A 17,747-nucleotide genomic window follows, 5' to 3' on the forward strand; every position below is an offset into this window, starting at 1 on the left:
CCCAACCATTCATAATTCACAGTCGGCATCACATGCTGGAATACCATGTAGGGGATAATGCCTGCCAAGCAAAAACAGGCCTTCTGAACTGACCTTTCAGAGCTGCGTTCTGGGCTAAGGGCTGTTTTCTGGTAAAAGCTGCCCTGAACACTCAGTTGTGATGCCTGATCAGGATAACAAGATAGGAAAAGACAGTAGACGATATAACATGGATCAGAGAACAAGGACCCGCGACGCTGAGGACCGTTCAAACGGCAGCGGCAGCCTGGACACATTACAGGAGCTGTTCAGCAAAGGACTGGCAGGAGCTGGCAGCAGAACGGATCCCAGGAGACGAGGCGTGTCTGGAGCGAGCAGCAGAAGTGTCAAAACCAGATCGAAGCCTAATGACAGCATCAGCAGTCTTCTCACCCTCCAGCCCCATCTCGTCTGTCTCTTCCTGGTCGGCACTGGGATGGGAGAGCTCTCGGGAAAAGCGAGGTGCTGTTGTAAGTGGAGTGGGTGTACCAGTAGGTGGTGCTCTTCTCTCTGTAACAGAATAATCTGGCCGATTCCCCATCGCGGCGTGGGGACACTGCACTGCAGGGAGTGCTGTTTAGCGGATCAGACATTTGACTGAGGTCCTGACTACTTGCAAGAGCCCTCCTAGGTCCAAGGGCACTGCTTGACAGAGGTGTGCCGGCTACAGTCCAGTCTGGTCTAGTGCTACATGACCTGACGACCCACAGTTCCCCCTAATTTCTCATTCTGTCTCCTGATCTGCTGTGTAGTGGGCTGCTGGCATCTCACAGCTGCGTCACCTCACTCACTTCTGACTGCAGTTGGAATCTGGCATCTTGAAGCCGGTGTCCTGACTCCCCTCAAGAAACAGCTCAAGGAGATCCTCAGACCCATTAATTACTAACTACCAAACAGGCTGGAAGGACCAAACCACCTCCACATTTGTACGGCCTATTTGAATGGTCTTATTTATGGGGATTTCCAAAGGTATCAATGAGAGCATTAAAACTTTGCTGATAAAAAATCCAATTAGTGACAAAACTTACTGCCACTGACATGTAGATCAATGTACAGGCAAGAAATGATGTTTATTGTGCTGATTAGTATACTCTAAGCTCTGTTAGGTGTGTTCCAAGCTGCACTGCGAGCATCTGTACAACAACCTCAAGCTGTCTTGTGGTGTACAAACCTTTTGTATAAAGGCCAGAGGAAGCCTTGGGGCATTTCATCTGAAGCCTGCCTGTGCTGGAAACCTTAGTGGAACAGAAAGCCTACACCATGTAGTCCTAAAATATCTGCCTAGCTCAAAGTACCATGAAAACAAACGGTAAACTTTTCAGAAATGGTGTATTTCAGAAAAGGAAACCCACATATAAATCAGAGGTGAAATCCACCTATACAAAGCGAGAGCAGTCAGAACTATTCTCGCGACGGTCTTCTTTAATCGACATCAGTTCTTACAACCGGTTCACTACAGGAGCATTAGAAGCCAACAAGACCACCGCTGTAAAAACCCTGGCGCAGTTCCAGCATGTATACATGGGTCCTTTCGTTCACGTAGTGCTTTACTGCCCTCTTGTGGACAAGATATAAGAAACAACCGCATGAACCAAACCAAAACATTCATCCATCCACTTCCTCACCGTTTCTTCCAACTCTGGGTCGCAGATGAGACACAGCCTGTCTCAGCACGCCGCAGGCGCAAGGCAGGATACACCCTGGACGGGACGCCAGATTGTTTCATCTCCTTTCTTTGAGCGTCTAACACGTCTTAAGTCTGATAATTGCACTAGCACGGTGACAGGTACGTGGGCGAGAATCGGGATGTAGTAGTTTAACTCTGATCACACACCACACTTACTACCGAGGGCAAGGAGGAACCAAGCACAAGAAGCTCTACTCAGAAACTGAGGCCAGCAGGTGCGAACTGGAAACGTGACCTCTTCCGGAGAGCCCCAGTCTTCTCAGAGGTGCCCGCGGCGAGTTCCGATTCATCTCTCAGTTCAGTTAACCTTGACTCATGACATTGTTACCTGAACAAGGCTCCACACCCGAAACGTTATGTTTCTTTTCTTGTCCTTTCAGCGTGGAATAAACCTTTACTCGTTCCTTGACTCATTACGACTGATTAAGACCGGGAATGTCTCAATTGTTTAATTAAGATCTTAGATGCAATTAAAAACTTCAATGCCCAGCTGCTCACATTCTTTTTATAAGCATCAGTCATAGCAATATAAATAGGATGTACAGAGACCCCGACGACAAAAATTGTAGAACTTGGCAAAATCCTGTTTTTGGTGTCCCAGTACTTTCATGAAGCACCAGCTCTATGAGAAACTGACGTAAAACGTGAGTTTTACACAAGGAAAGTACGGTGCTTTCGGGACAGGCCGTTTTATGGGCACCCATGCGGCTTTGTTTCTCGTCCAGATGTTCTGTCGGAATGACAAACCGAGCGGGGCGGCGAACCAGACAACTCCACGACAACCGCAATCAACACACGATCCCTCTCTCTACTCATCGACACTCTCCTCTTCCCAACAAGCCCGTCCGAATCGAAAATCAGAAGAGAAACCCCGGACGTCTGAAGAGGGTTAAAACATTTCTCCCGGATAGAGATTTAAGGACCAAAACCGGTTAAACGCGTTTGTCAGGGCGTTCGCGACGCGTTGAATGTATTGCGTAATGGGTTATGTCTTTTACCTGACTACATGGCAAATTTCCCATCTGGGACAAGTAAGTAAGTAAAAGCACGACGTGTCCGGGGGGAAACGGCCGTATTCTACACAGACTAAGTAACATGCAGCAGCGCGGACAGAGAGGTTTGGGAGAGAAATCTGCAGAATTTTTGGAGACCTTTAAGATTCCAGTTACGCCCAAAAGAATAGGCAATAGTATTGGATGCTAGGGGAGTTTCTCCTTAGGGTAACAACAGAACATGTACAGTACAGAAATTAGTCAACGAATCAATTAACATCTAGAATCTTATTGGGTGATGTGAAGATTTTAGAAAAATGTTACAATAATTCTATTAGAAACCTACGTTTACCAACATACCTTCCAACTGCAAACACTTATTGGAACTTAAATTTTAATAATATAATATATTATATATTGGCAGAGAATATGGAAAAAACAGAAAATGTTTATTGTCTTACAAATAAAATTAAAGAAGTCTCACATAAAGTTTTAAAATGTGTCCTGTTTAACAAACATTATCCAGAATCAAACTCGAATTAGATGACCAATGTGTATTTTGTAACATGAATAAAGAAGACATACTTTATTTGTTCTACCAAAATGTTTTGTAGCGACTCAGAACATTTCCTACTAAGATGTTTAAATATGAACATTTCTTTTAATTGATATGACACCTTACTTTTACACGCTGGAATATGAACCATAAACTTATATTTATAATAATCCTATTGCTAATCGGGAGATATCGTATCCATAAAAAATGGTCAATCTTCTTCCAAATATAAATCTGTATTAAAATAAAAATTGGATTTTATTTCAAAAACTATTCAAGAAAGCAGGACTATTCTTATGATGTATGTATACATTATTTTGTTCGACGTTAACTTATTGTTGTATGTGTTCTGTTTATGGTCATAAGTAAAGCATTGAAAAATAAAAAAAACAGCTCAAAATCAAACCGGAAATTACGTTTTCAACTTGCGACGTCGTCGTATTTCACCGTCATTGCTGTCCGGGGTTCAGGAAGAGTGAGTGTTTCCGACCTGAGGACCAGCTGTTAGGGATACTCGCTCTAGATCATTCAACATGTGTGCCGGTTTTCCGAGGAGAAACCGAACCCGTCCCTCCTGCACCTTTTAAAAAAACGTGGATTTGCACGCGTAGCCATGATTACTGTCATAACAAGCGACTGACGTGTGTAACACGGTGCTTAACACCGCCTGCGGCAGCTGACAGCTCCGCCGAGCCGAGGAGGAGTGGAGCCGAGCCCTGAGAGAAAGCTGGTTGTTACCAGGGCCGTGTCTCTCGCAAGCCTTACTAAAACTGCGGCTTGCGAAAGCTTTCAATACGCTTGACTCGGATGTGGGAAGCGCTAGAAACGACACAGCCTCCGCTTGACCTGACCACAAAAGCCGTGTTTTGTCCCCTCCCGCCTGGGTTTATTTCGGCAACAGGTGTAAATAGGTATGACGTGATGCAGGGGACTCGGCGAAAGAAGTATGAAAAAAAAATTGAATGGCTTTTTCTGAACTCGGCCTAAAGAAGGCCTCCTCGCAACTCCGAGCTGCCTATCCGTACGGGTGAATCATGCGGAACAGGAAAGGAAATTCTAAATAGCGCGGAAATTTTATTTTTTTAAAAATGCCGCGGTTGGAGGAAATTGCAAACGTCGCCTTGAGAGTTCCCAGCATTATGGTCTTAGACCTCTTGTACAAATGTGACGTTGAGAGTTTCACCGAGCAGCTGAAGGCGAGGAACGAAGACATGCTGTTCAAGTACAAATATGTCATCTGGAATGTGTATTATCTGGGTAAGTACAGCGGCTTGCAAGAGGGCTGACGTTAGCAGGCGCACCACGGCCCGGGAGCGTGTTCTACACGGGCTCTGGTTAGCGGCACAGGCACGAATGACGGAGTCGCAGAAAAGGCTGTTTGCCAGTTGGCCTTCTCTTGCCCCGACGCACCAACCCGCAGACATAATTCTCAAAAACCTTCGCACTAATGTCAGGACCCAATGAGCACCATTTAGTTCTGCTAGGACCATCAAAGGGCGCTGGTTTAGAGTCTGGTTTGCATGATAGTCCCTCAGAAATATGCGAGATGAAAAACAGTGCAACCTCCCCAACCCCACCATGTCTCTATACACAGGATATCATCACCTCACCCAAGTATTTCTCCTACATTACAATCACTGAGGCCATTGATGTGCATATATACTGACATTTATTGTAAAGGACATTCAAATGACAGATTAATTTCACAATACTGATTTTTGCAACAGTTTATCACTAATGATAATAAGACGTTTATGTAATCTTGTCTATTTCTCATTCATCCTAGCAGGTGGTGAACAAGATTTTTACTAAGATGCTGCATGTCAATGAATATTTCTGCAGTTAAGGTGTTTCCATAATCCTATCTATAGTTAATTCATTTGGAAGCATGGGCTACCACTTATTACCACACAATCAGGCTAAACCTGAAAGATACAGTATACTGTCAGATTCATAATAACAGTATGTGTTATCCTTGATACAGTATACAGGAACATTTGAAGTGGAGGGTGCTCTTACCTATGTGATTATATCATGGACAAAAGCAGTCAGCAATACACTGTTTTCATCATCTTAAACTGTGGAAACATTTTAACCTGCAAATGCAAGATCAGGGGATAACAGAATCATAGCAATGATGATTGCTGTTGTTACTGGATGTGAAGTACTCTTCTTTTTTTTTATTAAAAAAAAAGTAAAGGACTCTCTAGGGGAGATCAGTAACACTTGTGTTAACTACTGTTACTGTTTCGATAGAAAAATAAGTCCAGTAGGCTAAAGTGAGGCAGTACTGTGGAGAATTGGTTATTGTTCTGCACTCCCAAGTAAAAAGTTGCAGGTTCAAATCCCAGGTAAGACTTTTCTGTTGTACCCATAAGCAAGCTGCAGTCCCTATATTGGTCCAGTTAATTGCCCTAGTTCTAAGTGTCAGCTGTTACAGCTCGGCGGGTGATTGGTCAGAACCCAAGTGGAAGAGACCAGAGAAGGGGGCAGGGGGGGAACCTGAAGGGACCCGACTGGCTGGGGCTCGAGCGCTCCGGTACGGAGGGAAAGGGGAGTGGGAACAGAATAATAGATTACTGGCTGGCAGAGGCTTAATAGCCCATAGCTGTCCTGTCGGTAATGAAAGGGAAAAGAGCAAGATGAGACCGTCTGAAGAAAAACAGCAGCTGAATAATTGCAAACATAATTGCTTAGTAGGATGAATCAACAGAAGGGGATCCAGTTAGAACAACAAGCTGTGGAAAACCGTGATCCCTTGTGAGGGACAGTTTTCCAGGGCAACCAGGCCGCCAAGCTATGTTGTTGAAACCGGTACCCTGGCTTCTTTCAGGACCTGCTGGATGAGGTTCTTGGATCAATTAGCTGCCAACTAATTTGATTGCTCCCTTAAGACACGACTATTGCTACAGTTTCATGTGTAGGTTCTGTGCCAGTTGCTTTGGATTATCACATCTGTGGTGTGTTGGGTATGGCAGCCCTCTGGAAGTCATGTCCTTGATCTGTTCTTTCCAAGGTCACTTGGTCAGTGTGGTTGTGCTTGTCTTGCCTCTGAGACACATCGTCAAGCTGTACCTCTATATCCTCACTGCCTTGCTTCTCTACGTTGGACATCAAATTTCCAGGTAAACCTTGAAATGCTGTACCAGCGAGCTTTAGTTGGACAGCGTTGTTGTCAATGTCTGTGTGGCTGCAGGCTGGGTTTTCTGATGTTTCTAGCAAGGCAGGCCAACGCGATGACAAAGTGTTTAGCATTGCTTCCTCGCAGCACTGGGGCCCCGGGTTAAATGTTTTACCTGTGCCTCTGTTTGTGTGGAGTATGTGTGTTCTCCTGAGTTTCCTCGAGGTGCTGCTGTTTCCTCCCGCAGTCCAAAAACATACTGATGGATGAATTGGCTACCTGGTGTGAGTCTGTGTGTCTTTGTTTGTCTGTCTGCCCTGTGATGGACTGCTGTCCCGTCTCTGGGACGTGTCCTGGCTTGTGCTCGATGCTTGGTGGGTTAAGCTCCCCTTGACCCTGACTTGGAAAAAGAGCTTAGAAGATGAATGTACCGAGATAAAAAAAAATCATTGCATTAAAAAAAAAAACTACATTGTTTTTCAGTGTCACGTATGCAGCTTCCTTTGTCTCAGTCAGAGTAGGGTTATGCTGAACAAATCTGCACTCCAATGTTATATTACTTGATATATATGACTACTCATCTATATGATTCCTCACAAATTGATATAAACTGATAAGAGCTAGCACATCTACAGGATGAGTTACTGTGAGAACTGATGACTCCTATAGTGATAGAAGATATTTTCACCACCTGAACAGCACAAATTTGTTGTATGTTGAGTAACATTTTAATGCTTTTTAACAAGCATTTAGTTGTTACTGTATCCATTGCGAGGCAGATATTGAAATTAATAGCACTGATAAATCGGTACATAATTGGTTCATGTGTTGAGATGAGCGATCCTGTATTGGCATTCTCCCACAGTTTGCAATTTAAAAAGGAAGGAAAAGGAAATGTTTTCAGCATTAAGCATTATGTGTGCATAAGGGAGGGTGACTATATTGTAAGTATTCAAGTTTCCATTCACTGTGGTGTTTCCAACTCAAAATGAGGAAAAAGCATTAAATAACAGCCTAGCCTGTCATTAGTTCCTCTGAGTAATGTGAAACCCTGGAGGGTATCTCCTGCGCACTGTCACCCGCTGAGGTGAAACTGGCTGGGAGAATATGTTGGGTGTGTTTCCATCTTGTTCAGTGAGCTTCACCGGAAAGTCGCCCGAGTTTGTAAGCGTACGTTCTGTCTTGTCTGCCTGGCAGGGACTACGTGCGTGGAGAGATCCAGCATGGGTATGAAGGAGCTGTCTACCTGGACGCGTTCGCTTTCCATCGTTTCGTCACGGCGCTGACAAGTAAGTAGGTGTCAGAAAGTAAAGGTCAGCCTGTGCCTGATGAAGAAACACTTTTAACTTCTCATTGTCTCTGTTACCTGGTAACCAGGAAAATACATCAGCTTTTCATTTTTTCCTCTCTCTTGTCTTGTATTGCGTCTTGTCTCCTTCCTCTCTCTTGCTGTGCACTGAGAATTATAGATGGCCCCTACAGTTTCGAGAAGACACTTATTATCTAACATTGTTGGAGGTAAACTGTGGTCTATTATAATAATAATAATTATTCTGACACTAGTAAAGCACTCAAAGTGCTTTAAAGGTAACGGGGACTCTCCTCCACCACCACCAGTGTGCAGCCCCATCTAGATGATGCACCAGTCCACTCCCCACACACCAGCTCTTAGTGGGGAGGAGAGTGATGAAGCCAGTTCAGAGATGGGGATTATTAGGAGGCCATGATTGGTAAAGGCCAGGGGGAAATTTGGCCAGGATATTGGGGTAACACCCCTACTTTCTTTGTGAAATGCCCTGGGATTTTATTAACTACAGACAGGACCTTGGCTTTATGTCTCAGCGGAAGTACGGTGCCTTTTTACAGTATTGTGTCCCTGTCGCTATACTGGGGCACTAGAACCCACACAGACCACATATTGAGCGCCCCCAGCAGCAGCCTTAGCTTTCCAAGGAGGTCTCCCATCCAGGTACTGACCAGGCTCACACCTGCTGAGCTTCAGTGGGTGGTGAGTTGTGAGTTGCAGGCCGATGTAGTTTTTGGTGGGCACCGGTCAGTACCTGCCGACTGAAAGCCAGTGAAGTTTGGTAGCTGTTACAGTCCGCTTGTGCATATGGACATCTCTGTGTCTGCAGGTCAGATCATTCTCAGCACGCTCTGTGCCTTCCTGATGAAGACCAGGCAGGTGTGGCTGTTCTCTGCCCACCTGCTGCCCTTGGCAGCTCGCCTGTGCTCTGCACACAATGCCACGCTGATCACGGTCAGTTCCTTCGCCATGGTGCTCACTGGCGTGGAGGTGATTATCATCCTGCTCTCCAACCTCTTTGTGCCTTACCAGCTGGCTCGGTCCGCCTGCCGGGAGATCCTGCAGCTCGAGGTAAAGACGCTCTGCTACCATGCGTTGCCACTGTGTACTTCGAAATCTCTTCGTTTACACCAGCTGGCAAGGGCACAAACAGGGCAGTTCCGTGTGTGCAGTGCCTGTAGGAAATCTACACACCCTATCCAGAGTAACACATTGTGCAATAACAGTCTGAAGTCAAGACGCGTTCAATCAGAATTATTTTACCTTTTACATTTATTTACACATTGTAACACACAGCCTCCAAGTGAAAAACAAATGTTTCAACATGTTGATAAGAAATTACAAATTAAAAGTGGGTTTGATAACTGTACACTGAGTATTTGGTGGAAGCACTTTTTCCTTGAAATACAGATGTAATTCTGTTTGGATAGGTCTGTACCAATGTAGCACACCCTCCTGACAGAACTGTTCAAGCTCAGTCAGATTGCAAGGGGACTGTAGATGGACTGCAGCCTTCAAGTCCTCCCACAGACTGGCATTGGATTGAGGTCGGGGCTCTGAAGACGTTACCCTTCTTGTTCTTCAGCAAATCCCCTGCAGCTTTCACGGTGTGGTACGGGTCATTATCATTGAAAGATAAACGCCCTTCCCGAATTCAGCTTCCTTGCAGAAGGCAGCACAGTTTCCTCAACACTTTCTGTAATATGCTCCATCCAGATTCCCTTCAGTGCTGACCCTTGCCCCAGTCCCTGCTGCAGGGAAAAACCCCCATTACTGACCGCTGCCTCCACCATTCCAGCAGGAAGATCTGAGGCCAGCTGGAAACCACCACCCTCCATCTAGCTATCGAACAGCTAGATTACTGTATTAGCTTGCAAACTATCTAGCTATCTTTTTATTATAACTAAATAGTATTATTCTGAGTGTCATTTGACTACAGTAACTCATTTGAGTATAGAGGGTTCATCAAAGGTGTAGTACCCGTGATGTTCCCTGAGGAAGAGCTTTGTGCTTGAAATGTGTTATTTGCTATTTTCTCTCTGCATCAACCTATTTTGTTCTTTTTGCTGTTGAGGCACTGTGTATCGTTTGCACTGGTTGAATCAGTAAACCTTTTTTCACTTTGAAATTGAGATTACATGCTATTTGTATTGATGGTTTATTTTATTCACATACAGAAAACACAATGGTTAATTAATAGAATTGTGAGTCTCAATTTTATGTTAATTGCTTCATTTTGTAAACAACTTAGACTTGATGCAAATACGTATGAGATTGTTTTACACCAAAGCCTGCTGCTGTGAGATCTGTGGATCTTGTGGAGAGTTGTGGAGGGCTTGGGGTGTTGTTGTGACATGGACTCACTGACCAGTCTTTAACAGGAAGGCCCACAGTGACTCTTTACCTTGGGGTGCACTGCCCAACACAGGAGACAGGAACAGCTGATTTTATTCTGAATCATCAGAATCACTGTAGTTGAACATAGGTGGTGTCTTAGTAGCTTATTGTGTGATTTGGAAGGCAGTTGGTTACACAATACTACGGGGTGTATACAGCTATCCAACCAATTTTTTAGGCTTTCACTTATAATTACTTTTCAGGATGTTCAAGCATTTGTTTTTCACTTGGAGGTTGTATGTTACAGTGTCCAGATGAAGGAAAAGTAAATTCTGATTTAATGTCTCCATTTCAGGCTATGAGCAACAAAGTGTCTTACCTTTGAAAGGCTGTGTACACCTTCTATATATAACCTTTCCATATTTAAATGTGGTTTGTCTTTGTGAATGCAGCTTTGACAAATCAAAGCTCAAAACAGAGCAAACGCAGACACCTGGATTGGGTATTTTGATCTTGTGAAATATGCAGGTGTGGATGCCAAAGGCTTATGGAGAGTTTATGAATCCTGTAGAAAATTGTTGTTTTTTATGGTTTTTGAGGTTTATTAATATTGATCTGGTTAAACCCTGTTGTATACTACTTACTGTGCTTAAATTCATTCCGGCCCTGCGCCAAGGAGTTAGTCTAGTTCACACAGGGAGGTGCGATTGGGGATCTTTGTTCCTGGAAAAGAGGACAAGAGGAGATCAGTTAGACTGCGTTCACCCTTCCCTGTTGCCAAACTCCTATAGTAAAGTGGATTCTCTTGGGCAGTGTGGCCTGCAGAGATGTGCACTTTAAGGTTTTCTCTAGGGAAGTTCAGCATGGATTGGAAATACAACAGTATGACTACATAATAAAATAATAACACTGCTGTTTTTTTGTTTAAAATACTAAAGGGAGACCATTGCCTGCAGTATTTACTGACCTCTACAAAAGGAATAAATCATGTTATTTTTTTATAAAGATAAGTCTAGCACAGTGCATAAATGTTTCTTCACATAAAGTTAACATCAAAGAACTTCATACCTAAGGAGCAAAGCATGTAAAATAAGAAAAAGAATAAAAAAGAAATCTGTCTATAACCAGTTTTCCTCCCCTCTCCTCCCCTTATCTGCCTGTGTTTGCAGTTAGAGCCATACAGACTGCTCGCAGTGGTCATTTCCTTGTGGAATCAGTTTGCTGTCCCAGTTCTCTTCAGTGTCTTCTGGTTCGTCCTGTTCCTGGTGCAGATCTACTCTTACATTACAGCCAGCAATAACGGCATAGCCCTTCAGGGGGTGCTGTTTGTCTTCCTGACCAGGTATATGTCCTTCCAATATATAGTTCAGTTTTCTGAGTGTACTTTATAGAGCTTGGGGCCTCATTTAATCCCAGGTGCACAGGGACAGAGGACAGCAATTGTTATGATTACAACTACTTTATGTAGTATTATATTGATCATTATATTGTGAAAAGCTGTGCAGTTTGTTATGAACAAAATGGAGATTGTTTTTAACATTAAAGACCTGTAGTTATGAATACAAATGATACCATTAGGAAAGTCTCTGAGAATACATTTACACTCTAAAAGGATAGCCGGTAGGGCTGATCTGCTTTCCTTAATGTAGAAATTGAAGGTTTCATTGCCACCTTATGGATGGGTGTTTGCCTGTTTTGGCTTCCGGCATATAGGGGCGGCAACAGCTGGCATATAGTGGTACAGGGTATAGTCACCTTATAACGCCCTATAATCAATGTCTTTGAGCACCGACTCCTAGAAGAGAAAACAGCAGTCCTTCAAATTCTGGGAATTTCACCTGTGTGCGGCCTTGCAGTGTGTCCGAGTGCTGCTCCAGCCCGTACTCCCTGCTGGGTCTGACCTTCGTGGTGTCCTACCTGGCACTGGGGCTTCTCAACCTCTGCAAGTTCTACCTGGGGGGCTACGCTGCAGTCCAGAATGAGAACGTTATGCACAGGTAAGGCCTGTGTGCCCCACAGCTGGGTGAGCCAACGTGTGGCTGTGCATCCTTACGCACTGCATCGTTTCTGTCCTTGGCTTCTGCTCCTCGGTCTTCACCTGACCCGTCTGGTAGCTAATTGATCCAAGGATTTCATCCCGCTGCTTCTCGAAACGCACCGCCTCAACCCTTTCTGTAAAGAAGTGTCTTCAGTTCTCAGATTTAAATGCACTCCCGTATAGCTCCCACGTGTGAGCTCTGGTTTGTGTTTCACTGTTTGCTCTGAAGAAGCAAATTGTGGTGGCGTTGTAAACACCTTTTATGATTTTGGATGTCTGGATCGTGTCTGCTCATAGTCTTCTCCGTTCCAGGCAATAAAGGTTCAGTTCCTTTGGACTGTCTGTGTAGGACCTTGCTTTAAGCCCCCTAGTTGCCTTTGTCTGTTCTGATTCAGAGCAGCAATATCTTTCTTGTGGCATGGTGAACAACACCGTACATGTAAATGTGGTCTTACAATTTTGACTCAACATCCCTTGATTTAAATTCTACACTTTATTTGTGTCCTAACATTTTGTCTTTTTTATTGATTCCCCACTTTGTATAGAACATTAAAGCAATGTCAACAGAAACACTTAAGTATTTTTCATAAGCAGAAACTCAGTGTTTCAGCGTGGTGAAAGCTTACATGCATTCCCTGACTGTACTGACAGCTGAGTGTCTTTATTAATGATGCCACTAAAATCTAATTAAATGACACCTGAAAACTAAAAGAATAAATTGAGGGTTTTTAGTATTTAATCCACCTAACCCAGCAAAAAGAGATACCTTTTACCTCTTTATGGAGTAATAGTTACAGTATGTATAAAAGCAGGCTTTGATTTGGTTACGGACTGTGCAGTGGTCTGCTTGGTTCAAGTGTTTCAAGTAGGTACAGTGTCAGCATGCGCAGGCTGCAAAGGAACAAGTAAATGTTTATTCCATACTCACACCTGAAGAAGGCTCCACAGCCGAAACGTTGTGTTTCTTTTCTTTTCAGCATGGAATAAACCTTTAGTTGTTCTTTTGGTTCAAGTGTTACCTTTCACTAAGGAAAAACTGCAGAAACTGTATAAAAGTGTTTGACAAATTTGTCTGCCTAATCATTCTCTTACCTGCATGCAACAAGCATTTAAAAAATATTTGTATTTCTTGGGCATGTGGACAAAGAAGAGTTTAGAATTATGTTTTTGGCTAAACCATACATGCGTTCTGCACACAGCTTGCGTGTAACTTGACCGGGCTGTTGTGTCTGTGTTTGTGGGCGCAGGGGGGTGACGGAGGGTGTGACGCTGGCCGTTCGTGTGACTTGACCGTGCTGTTGTGTCTGTGTTTGTGGGCGCAGGGGGGTGACAGAGGTTCGTGACACTGGCCGTTCGTGTGACTTGACCGTGCTGTTGTCTGTGTTTGTGGGCGCAGGGGGGTGACGGAGGGCGTGACGTTGCTCCTGCTGGCTCTGCAGACGGGGCTCCTGGACATGCAGGTGCTGCAGCGCACCTTCCTGCTCAGCATCATCCTCTTCATCGTGGTCACTTCCACACTGCAGTCCATGATCGAGATCACCGACCCCATCATCCTGGCACTGGGTGCCTCCCGAAACAGGTCAGAGCTATATTTCTGTGCACAGTGTGGTTACAAAGTGGGGATTGTTTCTTTTCCAGTACCAGGGACCTGGAATTTAGACTGTCTTAACGGGGTCCTGTACTTATCTTTTGACAGGAGCCTGTGGAAGCACTTCAGGGGGCTCGGTATGTGCCTGTTCCTGCTCGTGTTTCCTGTCTTCATGGCCTGGAAGATATCGCAGTTCTTCCAAATGGATTTCTGGCTCCTGATCCTGGTCTCCAGCTGCATGCTGACTTCACTGCAGGTACGTAAGAAACCAGCAGAATTATATGCACCAGCTGCTGTTGGGAATGCTTTAAATTCAGAAAAACAAAAAAAATCAGTTTTGTGTCTTAAAATTCCTAAAGAAAGTGATTTCTAGGAGAATTGAAAACCTCTGAGGTTTCAATGAACAAAATTAAAATCACATAAGAATTTCCCTAAAAAAGTGAACGCCGAAATTAAAAAAAAAAAAAGCTAGACAGTGAAGAATTAGCTCTTTTACTCAACATATTTTCTTCTTATGCCTTGTGTTGACTTTTGGGAATTCAATTTCGCCTTTTCTCTTTATATATGTGCAGTATATATTTCTTTTGGCATTTTCAAGAAGCTCAGGCTTCATGCTGAAATTTGGTTTCCTGGGGTTGAAGTGCTCTAAAGACGCCCAGGAGCGAGCAGCGGCTCTTACGGCCGCTGGTGTGCGTTGTCGTGGCGCAGGTGACGGGGACCCTGCTGATCTACTCCTTGTTCATGGTGGAGCTGGCGCGGCGGGACCCCATCGAGAGTCTGGACGAGATCATCTACTACGTCAACGCCGTGAGCCGCGTGCTGGAGTTCCTGGTGGCGCTTTGCGTGGTGGGGTACGGCACCTGGGAGTCGCTCTTCGGGGAGTGGAGCTGGATGGGCGCCTCGGTCATCATCATCCACTCCTACTTCAACGTCTGGCTGCGCGCCCAGTCCGGCTGGAGGAGCTTCCTGCTCAGACAGGAAGCTGCCAAGAAGATCAACTCCCTGCCCCGCGCCACAGAGGACCAGCTGAAGCTGCACAATGACGTCTGTGCCATCTGCTTCCAGGTCAGTAGGGTCAGTAGGGGTGTGCAGTCCTGTTGTGGAAGGCTCTGTGGGTCACTACCAGGGTCACTAGTTTCTAAGGACTTTGACCAATTTCATTGTGATCAGTTAAATGGGTAATTACATAAATGGTGTAATTTAGAGTATAGTCTTCAGCCTCCAAGGAGTAGCACTGTTTGAAATGAACAGGTTTATTTAGACATCAGTGATGTACGATTATTGCCAATCTGGACCAGGGTTGAAAAACTCTGCCTGGAGTATTCCTGTCACAGTGAAATCTGATATTCACTCTGCACTAAGGTCAGTCACATTATAGTAAGATAACCTGATTCAGACTGGTCTTTGCCTGAACTCCAGCAAGTGTTGGTGTTTAATACTGACAAGAAAAATATGACAAATTTAAAAATGCTGACTTGCTTTCCAGCTATAATTTCTTTTTGCACGGTTAATAAAATAATGATGATTTATAATGTGAACTGGATTTCACTTTTGCCTTCAATGTTAAGGAATTTAATTCAGTGATGAGATTTTGTTTCTTTTGTGTATTTTAGGATTAAATTAAAAAGTTAAAATGATGCTCAGTTTGATGCAAATGATGTTTCATGATGCACTGTAAGTGATTGGGCACATTTCCTGTCCTTTCTGAAATGATGTTTTCTCTCTTTGAGATTTGAAATAGTTTTGCACAAACATCGAAGGTGTGTGATTCTATTGAAAATTGCTCATTTTTCTTTATTGTTCTGTACTGATTTGAATCTAGCAGTGAATGAACATTTGATGCATTACAGCCTTCCCTGTATCAACCAGTATTTTAAACAAACTTGTACTTAATTAACGCCTTCCCAGATCGGAAAAGGAGTTCAGTTATTTAAAATGCACAGAGAAGTCAGGCAGCTCAGGTTGCAAGAAAATGTGCTGTCATTTGCTTTGAGTGTTATTTATAAAAGGTGTACTAATCTTGTCCAGAAACAAGTGTGTGTTTTAACAGGTTCCCTTATGTTTAACGATACCCATTTTCCACAATCGTCGAACATCTGCCTGGCATTGTCATGGGAGTAACAACGTGGTTATCTGCCCCCTTCAGTTTTAGCTGTGTGGGCTTGTAAACGCTGTTAACGCCATAAACGTTCTCACCTCTGCCTCTGCCCTTTAGGAGATGAGTTCGGCGGTAGTGACGTACTGTGGCCATTTCTTCCACGCCAGCTGCCTGCGCAAGTGGCTGTATGTCCAGGAGACCTGCCCCATGTGCCACCAGCCCGTGAAGCCCCGGGCGTCCCCTCTGAACGAGGACCAGCCCCCTGCAGCCCGAAGCCCCGAGGGCGGTGGGGGCCGGAGGGAGGGGGCGGGAGGCGAGGCTCCAGGCCTCCGGGCCGAGTGGGGGGCAGACCGGGGACAGGAGGCCTCGGCGGACCGCCGGGGGGGAGCCGGGGCGGCGGTGCGGGGCTCTCGCTGCGGCGCGGCTGTGGACTTTGAGGGGTTCGCCAGCCCCGTTTCGCCCAGCACCCCGACGGAGCTCTCCTCTCCGCCTGCTCTCCGCGGGTGCGGTGCCAGATCGCTTTCGGAGACTGCAGGGGAGCACCTGGAAAACAGCAGGGGCCGCGCCGCACCTCAGGAGCATCCTGCACCCCGCATGGAGCCAGCAGACGGGGCACCGCCCGGGGAAGACGAGACGGCGGGGTCCCCTCCTCTCTGCGGGGACGTGCGAGGAGGCGCAGCAGGATCATCACTTTGGCCTGGCAGGGATTCAGGGGAAGTAACAGGCAGGCCGAATATTCACTGGAAGATGGACTTTGAGCCTTTGTTGAAGACTCATACACCTGTGCCAGTGAGAGGAGGCAGAGAACCTCATGCAGAATTACTGAACAATGGCAGGAAACTTGGTAAAGTGGAAGTGAGTAGGAAAGGCTTTGTCCAAGGTGAAAGTGACCTGACGGGGAGTTCCAGAGCAGGACAGTGGTTGAATTCAAAAGTAGAGACCCAACTCCCAACACGGAGCGAGGACCTCTTATCAGACCGACCAGGCCTGTTTCTGCAAACACAGAGCGATGGAGATGTGGAACAGGCTGGAGAAAGGGACTGTGATGGTTTGGGTGACAGCTGCAGTGACAGCTAATCCCGGCAGTGTCTGGAGTCTGGCAGCAGCGCAGAGCTTCAGACACACCGGGGCGCAGGAGACCCTGGAGAGGAGAACTGTGCTGGCACAGAGCCGGCTTCACAGCTGTGGTTCCCCACAGCCCCGAAAGAGGAGAACTTGTATGCCTCATGTCAACAAAAAACTTAAATGTGTTGCCCAAAATAAAACACAGTTAACTTAAAATAACTTAATTTTTTTTTCAGAATTTTAACCAAAATATGTTCTTTGACTTCTGATCCTTCATTAACCCAGTTATCGTCCAAGACCTCTTAAAATTAGTCAAATGGAGTGTTAAAGGGCGTTAATGGTGCACTTTGTGCAAGTAGCAGAGATTTGTAACAAGATTTCATTTAAAGAAAACGATTTTATGCTTATTTACCCAAATGGTTGTAATCAGTTCTGCGATTTTGGAAAAAATAAAGTTTCTGCAAAGTTTGTGCAGATTTTTGTGTATGATGGTAACTAGTTGGCATAACTATTATTTTTTTTAGAAAGCTGTATAGCTTAGCACCATCTGTACGTCAGGAGTATTTGTTTTGAAGTACAGTGCTGTTCTGTTTTTTTTTCATAACCAAACGTTAATTTTTTAAAAGAACCAAAAGAAACAACCTTCTCAAGAGATTCTAAAGCTGAATATTCCCGATCAGTCTTATTAGTTCTGTTCTTAATGCAGACCTGCTATGTGTTTAGGGAAAACACTTTCAGTTTAATTTTTCAAATTTTTTTTTCTCTGACAAAATTTCAACTTGAAATCCATCTGCCTGCTTCTAATTTTCAAACATCACACTTCACCAGATTTCATGGGGTTCTGAGCTCTACAGTCTGGGACCAGAGGTCTGTGATGTATGTAAAAACAAAGATGAGACACAAACATTAATACATGAAGGCTGTTAAGAAATCCATTGATT

At 44.7% G+C, this 17,747-nt stretch overlaps 1 protein-coding gene across 4 annotated transcripts; it reads left to right on the top strand.

Annotated features, from left to right (window-relative positions):
• Positions 1-3,602: 3,602 nt before the first annotated feature.
• On the top strand, positions 3,603-17,274 carry LOC102684912 (RING finger protein 145-like). Of its 4 annotated transcripts, none has more exons than XM_015343854.2 (10): positions 3,603-4,510; positions 6,270-6,378; positions 7,572-7,663; positions 8,510-8,751; positions 11,187-11,359; positions 11,874-12,014; positions 13,452-13,634; positions 13,752-13,899; positions 14,352-14,708; positions 15,859-17,274. In XM_015343854.2, exons 1-10 carry the CDS (start codon positions 4,342-4,344, stop codon positions 16,816-16,818), a joined length of 2,574 nt encoding a protein of 857 aa, XP_015199340.2. In that variant the 5' UTR covers positions 3,603-4,341; the 3' UTR covers positions 16,819-17,274. The 4 variants fall into 4 exon arrangements, with proteins under 4 accessions (XP_015199340.2, XP_015199341.2, XP_015199342.2 ...); XM_015343855.2 differs by lacking the exon at positions 6,270-6,378 and adding an exon at positions 7,836-7,892 and having other exon boundaries at positions 4,420-4,510; XM_015343856.2 differs by lacking the exon at positions 6,270-6,378 and adding an exon at positions 7,844-7,892 and having other exon boundaries at positions 4,420-4,510.
• Positions 17,275-17,747: the final 473 nt, after the last annotated feature.

The sequence above is a fragment of the Lepisosteus oculatus genome, chromosome 1, assembly GCF_040954835.1.
Source record: "Lepisosteus oculatus isolate fLepOcu1 chromosome 1, fLepOcu1.hap2, whole genome shotgun sequence".
Lineage (NCBI taxonomy): Eukaryota > Metazoa > Chordata > Actinopteri > Semionotiformes > Lepisosteidae > Lepisosteus > Lepisosteus oculatus.

Coding starts and splice junctions, on each gene's coding strand:
- LOC102684912 (XM_015343854.2), top strand. CDS start 4,342: ATGCCGCGGTTGGAGGAAATTGCAAACGTCGCCTTGAGAGTTCCCAGC. Junction 8,752..11,186: donor GGGAGATCCTGCAGCTCGAG/GTAAAGACGCTC, acceptor CTGTGTTTGCAG/TTAGAGCCATACAGACTGCT. Junction 14,709..15,858: donor TCTGTGCCATCTGCTTCCAG/GTCAGTAGGGTC, acceptor TCTGCCCTTTAG/GAGATGAGTTCGGCGGTAGT.